Here is a 5,935-nt window from a genome sequence, read left to right on the forward strand (position 1 = left end):
CTGAGACTAGAGAGACTTGTGCTTTAATGGCAACTGGGATAAAGGGGATCAATAAAAGCAATTCCAGAGGCACAGAGGGCAGGCAGCCAGGCCCAGCCTAGCCCAAGCCAGCTGGGCCCAGGATGCTGGCTTCTTGTCCAGGGTTTGGTGTGTGGGAGGCAACTGGAACCCAGAGGCTGAGGCCTCTTGGAGAGGGATGACAGACGACTAGAAGTCCATGGAGCTGTGGGCCAGGTAGTCCTTGCGGCCGATGTTGCTGACCTGTTTGGTCTGCATGGCCTCAAGTTTGGGGCAGTCGGTGATCCGATGGCCCAGGCCCCCGCAGAAGGCACAGCCTCGTTCTCCTAGGGGCATAGGGAAATGGAGATCAGCATGGTGACAGGGCTAGGTTCTGTGCCTCAGACCATGTCCCCCTGCCCACCAAACCCCCCACCCACTCATGTGCAGTGTAGGCTTGCTTCCTGGTGATCCTGTCATGCCCCCCTCTGGACTACCTCCCGCTTCACAGTCACCTCCGATCTCCAGCATGGACTCGTCCCCACAGTGCAGCACTTGCAGCACAGGTGGCACCTTCTGCTTGGCCTCCAGCAGCAGGGCTTTGAGGTCCATCAGCACTGACTCATCTGTGGGGGCAGTGGGGAATCATTAGGTCCAACCCTGGGCCCCGTAGCCAGGACCGGTAGGACTCGGGAAACGCTCTGGTGGCCCTGGAAGCAGACTCACCGCAGGCCTTGTTGATGAAGGTGGTGGCGATGCCCGTGTTTCCTGAGCGCCCAGTGCGGCCTATTCTGTGCACTGCAGAGAGGAAACAGTCTTTGGCCCACTGCCCATGCCTGGGGCCTAGCCCGCACCCCAACCACACAAGCTCCCACCGTAGTTCTCAATCTCCTCAGGCATGTCGTAATTGATGACGTGCTGGATGGCAGGGAAGTCCAGGCCCTTGGAGGCTACGTCTGTGGCCACTAGAACATCCTTCTTGCCTTCCCGGAATGCCTCGATAGCCTTGGTCCGTTCCTCCTGGTCTGGGGAGGGTCAGGCGGGAGCTGTCAGGGTGACAGCAGGAGCCTGGGGAGTAGTGGCAAGACAGCCAGGCAGGGAAAGGGTTAGGTGAAGGGCTGCTATAGCAGCTAGGTTCACGCCTACACATATGCCATCCTGACCTTTGCCCCCATGGATGGCCACGGCCTCGACCCCCTTGAGCAGCAGGTACTCATGGATGGCATCCACATCTGCTTTCTTCTCTGCAAAGATGAGCACCTGTCCGGAAAGGCCACCTCTAGTCACAGGGAGTGTCTCCACTCAATGACCCCAATCTTCCCCAGCATCCTGCCCCTACTGCCCTCTCCCCTCATCTTAGGGATCCTGGGCTGCACTCACGGGTGGGGGTGTCTTCTGCAGGCACTCGAGCAGATACACCATCTTGGCCTCCTCCTTCACATATTCCACCTCCTGCCACCACAGGAGCTATGTCAGGTGATCCTGAGAACAGGCTCACCAGCCACAGTGCTGCTGCAGAGGCTGGGCCCCCCAATCCCATCTAGGAGGTGATTAGAAGCCTCTTGCACCAAGGGCTGGACACCCTAGGAATGTTTCCCACTAAGGATTGAAGCTTTGAATGGAACTCCTAATGCCCCCAAGGAGGACCACCCACTCTGCTCCAATCAGCTTCAAGGGAGTCTGAGACCCAGCCCTCAGTGGTGAGCTGCCCACCTGTATGACATCGAGGCTGGCAGCCCCAGCGCGCCCCACATTGATGGTGACAGGCTTCACCAGGGCACTCTTGGCAAAATTCTGTATCTTCTTAGGCATGGTGGCACTGAAGAGTAGGGTCTGTCGCTGGCCCTGAGAGAGAGCTGGGACTGAGGACACACGGGGTCTGGGAAAGTTAAGCAGCTGGGACAGTGGGTGGGCAGCCCCGAGGGTGCAGGAGTACCCTGGCCAGGCAGGGACGGGTACCTTGAAGTAGGAGAAGATGGTGCGGATGTCACCCTCGAAACCCATGTCAATCATGCGGTCAGCCTCGTCTAGGGCCAGGTAGCGACAGATGTCTAGGCTGACCATCTTCTTTTGCAGTAGGTCCATGAGGCGCCCTGGGGTAGCCACCATCATGTGCACACCACTGGGGCCAAGAGAGATTGTGAGGTCGGGCCACCTGCTCAGTCCTACTTCTGTGACTCCCCACCTCTGGACTCCTTCCCGTCTCTCCTTACCTGCCCCCTCCTCATCAGTCCCACCACTTTGCCCGGGGTTCAGCATACGTCTCTACTGGAGCAGACTGCAGCCTTCTTGGCCAATGCTATCTATATTCCGGAGCTCTTTCCACCCATGTTTTGACCTCTGCCATTTCCTTTCTCTTCGGTCATTCCTCTTGCCCCCAAGAGGGGGCTGTTCTTAATCTCCAAATAGCCTCAACTCGCACTCCCCCAGCTCCCTCCATAGGCAGGGAAGGGCTCACTTTATTGGCACAGAGAATTCAACTGTTCTGTATCTTCCCTGAGGCTGGGATGCCTATCAAGCAGGGACTGGGTGTGCCCTGTCTGTGACCCCAGAAAACTGGTGATATCTACTGGGGTCTGACTGCACTGTGTGGAAGAGCAAGGGTCCAGCTCTGGCCCACTGCATTAGCCTCCTTGCTGGACCACATACTGAATGACCCTAACCTTTGTGAACACCCCAGGCTCCCCATCTTTGTCTTCTGTCTGGGATGCCCCAATCCTCTGACTTTCCAGATGCCTCTGTTCCATTTGCTATGTTCCCACAGTCCCTCGCCACATCCCCCTCCCACCCCAGCTGACCTCTGCATGAGACTGGGAGCTCTTTTAATTGGGCCTCTGCAAGGACCTGCAGAATAGCTAAAGCAAAGGATCCTTCAGCTTATCTAGACGCTTTGGGGAGGCCCTGGGTGAGGGGTGCTTATGCTCACTGTCGGATGGTCTCCATCTGCTCTTTGACAGACATGCCCCCGATGCAAAGCGCGCAGCGCAGGAGTGGCGAGCTGTCCTCCTGCAGCAGGCGGCAGTAATACTCCAGGATGCCGTGGGTCTGCCGGGCCAGCTCTCTCTGCAGACACAGGGGCAGGGGCTGGTACCAGAAGACAGTCTCCTTGGTGCCCTGCCCTCCAGGCCAGCCTATTTTACCGAGGGGCAGATAATGAGTCCATAGGGACCTTCACGCTTGGAGAAAGGTAATCTCTTTTCTTGTTCCAGGCAGAACATGATGACAGGCAGAGTGAACACCAGCGTCTTTCCTGACCCCGTGAAGGCAATGCCTATCATGTCCCGGCCAGAGAGGCTGTGGGCAGAGGATAGGCTGCAGGTCAAGTTCAGCAGAATGCAGGACCTGCCCAACACTGCCCTTCTCAGGGCCCCAGTCCACACTCACATGGTGGGGATGCCCTGGATCTGAATAGGCGTTGGGTGGTGGATGCCCTTCTTCTTGAGGCCTCTCAGGATGGCTGCGGAAAACAACCCTGACATCACTCTGATGTCTCAAAACTGCCACCATCCCCCTCAAGTTACAAATGATGAACCATAGAAACAGAGAGGGAGGGAAAAGTCTGACAGACCTGTTCAAAGCTCCTAGGCTAAATGGAGACAGAATTCACACCCAGATCTAAAGCCAGCCTCACCTGTCCAATTAAGCTTCCTAGTGGCACAGAATAGTGAGTATCTTCAGCTGGCACAACTGAAAAAGGAGCTTAAAGAAACCCCTCCCCAAATCCCTCCATCCCCGCTGCAGCTGCTGAGCTCAGTGGGAACTAGGACAACCTCACAGATATTTGACTACCAAAGTGTGGAGCCACTCCCACTCCCCAGGTACCTGCAGGAAATTTCATTTCCTTGAAGCTCTTGATGGGTGGTGGGATACCATCTCCTTCCACCAGGATGTGGTACTTTTTCCGTACACGCTCATGCCGCTCTTCAGACATACTCAGGACATAACGGGGAGGTGTCCAACTGTGAGTGGTGGTAGGGGTGAAGAGAGGCCCTGGGCATAGCTGCCTTTGGCATGTCCCTGCCAATCTCAGCCACAAACTATTCCAGGTAAGGGTAAATGCTTTTCCAGAGACTATAAAGATATACCTGGTTTTGATTGGATCATCATATGTGATTCCTTTGGCCATCTCTTTCACCGACATCAAGGCTGAGAAGAGAGATGTGACTCAGGGCTGGCTTCTTCCCAGAGGCCAGGCCCTTTGAGATATAACATGCCTGTGTGGGAGGAGGTTCAGTCCACTTCCTCCCTGCCCAAGCTACAACCATACCTCGGCCCTCAGCCACACTCTCCAGGATCTTCTCCTCTTCCTTCAACTGCTTTTCCTTGGCAGACTCCTTGCGGGCTGAGGAGAAAAGCAGACAAATGTCAGAGAGACACCAAAGCAGTGCACCAAGCTGAGCCTCCCGCCACTGCTGAGCCCACCTTCAGCCTTCTCTTTGAGGTGCTGGTGTTGATCCAGGAGGCTGACGTTGGACTGAGGGCCCAGAGGGATGTCGTCCTCATCTCCCCGGTAGTCACTGCCACTGTCCTGCTGCTCCTCCTCCGCAGCTCCCTTGCGTCTTCGCTGTAGCAGCTTCTGGAGCTGAGGGTCCAGCAGCGCCCCTCAGAGCCAAGCCCGACACAGAGCTGGGCATCGCGCCCAGGAGCTGCGGCAGGATCCTGGCTTTTGAGAGAAGATCGTGCCCCGAGGTGCAGAGCTGCTCTACCCCTCAGATCAGGTCTCCAGGCCCTCGGGTTGTGACTGAAGCCACGCTCCGTGTAGACCCCCTCACTCCACAGACCACTGTGAAACACCCACCCCTACCCTCATTCCTCCTTAGACCCCGGCCCTCACCAGCAGCTGTCGGCGCTGTCGCAACGGCACATAGGGCACATAGTCCTCGTCTTCTTCTTCCTCCGCCTCGGAACGGCTTCCGGAGGCAGTCGCCTCGTCGGTACGAGCCCGCTACAGAGACCCAGGAATCAAGCCCGGAACCCCTTCCTCCCCTTCTTCACGGCGGCACGCCACCCAGAAAACCCCAGCCTCTCTCCCACCTTCCGTTCCGGTTCCGAATCCTCCATCCTTTTCTGCACGCATGCGCCCCACAGCAGGAAACCCCGCCTTATATCTGAGATCCAATCAGATGTAAAGAAGCGGATGTCGGTGCCTAGCAACGATCTCTGGGTGACGGATCGCGCCGAGGGACAAACTTTCTCCTGAGCCGCTGTCTTGTGGGGCGGTGTTTACGTTCTCCTTGTGGCAATGCAGCTGGCAAAGCATTGTGGGATGCGGGAGGATTTGAAGCTTGAGCTAAGGCTCACACCGAATCCGGTGGCAGGAGCTCAGAGCACGACGTCATAGCGCACGCACGCCGGCAGTCACTGCGCCCTCTAGAAGTTGGGGAGCCCCGGGGCCGGACCTCCGTCCCCCACAGGGTCGAGCGGGCAGGATGGGGCTTGCGGAGTGACTCAAGCACTGCCGCTCTGACTGGTGTCTTCTTCTGAGCACCTATGTTCAGAGTAGCGAGTGGTAAATAAAATACTGACGACGGTGGTTTTCTACTGAGGGTCTGTACATATGTGTGTAAGCTATTATTAATGTAAATGCTGTAACAGAGCTCAGAGGAAACCTGAGTCGACTTCGAGGAGACAGTGATTGGATCAAAGCTTCCAGGAAGTGTGGAATATCAGAGCAGGGAGCGGAGGAGAGGAAGAAAGGTCCAGCAGGAGTGATCTGCCATGTGCAAGTGCAGATTTCCAGGGAATAAAGAGATCAATTGGCCCACATGGAGTAGGGGCAGTCAGAGCAAGGGTTGAGGAAGTAATTTGGGCTCAGAGCATGCAGGACAGTGACTGTCAGTAATTTTGGCATTGGGGACTGAGAGGAGTGATGAGTCAGTGCTGTCGTTGTGTGCTGGGGATTGTGCAGTGCTGGAGCAAGAAGCAAACCTGGCTTGTG

General features: G+C 56.5%; 1 protein-coding gene across 3 annotated transcripts; it reads right to left on the bottom strand.

Annotated features, from left to right (window-relative positions):
• Position 1: 1 nt before the first annotated feature.
• DDX41 (DEAD-box helicase 41) lies at positions 2 to 5,242 on the bottom strand. 3 transcript variants are annotated; one of them, XM_084886632.1, is made up of 17 exons: positions 5,032 to 5,234; positions 4,832 to 4,942; positions 4,420 to 4,579; positions 4,265 to 4,339; positions 4,083 to 4,143; positions 3,820 to 3,956; positions 3,382 to 3,454; positions 3,138 to 3,309; positions 2,924 to 3,060; positions 1,957 to 2,119; positions 1,711 to 1,842; positions 1,378 to 1,449; positions 1,161 to 1,257; positions 873 to 1,022; positions 724 to 795; positions 513 to 623; positions 2 to 344 (listed from the first exon to the last, which is right to left on the bottom strand). In XM_084886632.1, the coding sequence occupies exons 1-17, from the start codon at positions 5,056 to 5,058 to the stop codon at positions 208 to 210; spliced, it is 1,887 nt and encodes a 628-aa protein (XP_084742758.1). In that variant the 5' UTR covers positions 5,059 to 5,234; the 3' UTR covers positions 2 to 207. The 3 variants fall into 3 exon arrangements, with proteins under 3 accessions (XP_084742758.1, XP_084742759.1, XP_084742757.1); XM_084886633.1 differs by having other exon boundaries at positions 3,138 to 3,291; positions 5,032 to 5,229; XM_084886631.1 differs by having other exon boundaries at positions 1,711 to 2,119; positions 3,138 to 3,291; positions 5,032 to 5,242.
• Positions 5,243 to 5,935: the final 693 nt, after the last annotated feature.

The sequence above is a fragment of the Pipistrellus hanaki genome (genome assembly GCF_964339955.1).
Source record: "Pipistrellus hanaki genome assembly, chromosome: 5".
Lineage (NCBI taxonomy): Eukaryota > Metazoa > Chordata > Mammalia > Chiroptera > Vespertilionidae > Pipistrellus > Pipistrellus hanaki.

Bases quoted from the DNA above. Each gene is read 5' to 3' on its own strand.
- DDX41 (XM_084886631.1), bottom strand. From the start codon at position 5,058: ATGGAGGATTCGGAACCGGAACGGAAG. The intron at 1,023-1,160 runs GTCAGGATGGCA...GACCCTCCCCAG, and splicing joins GGCCATCCATGGGGGCAAAG to ACCAGGAGGAACGGACCAAG. The intron at 624-723 runs GTGAGTCTGCTT...CTGCCCCCACAG, and splicing joins CTTCATCAACAAGGCCTGCG to ATGAGTCAGTGCTGATGGAC.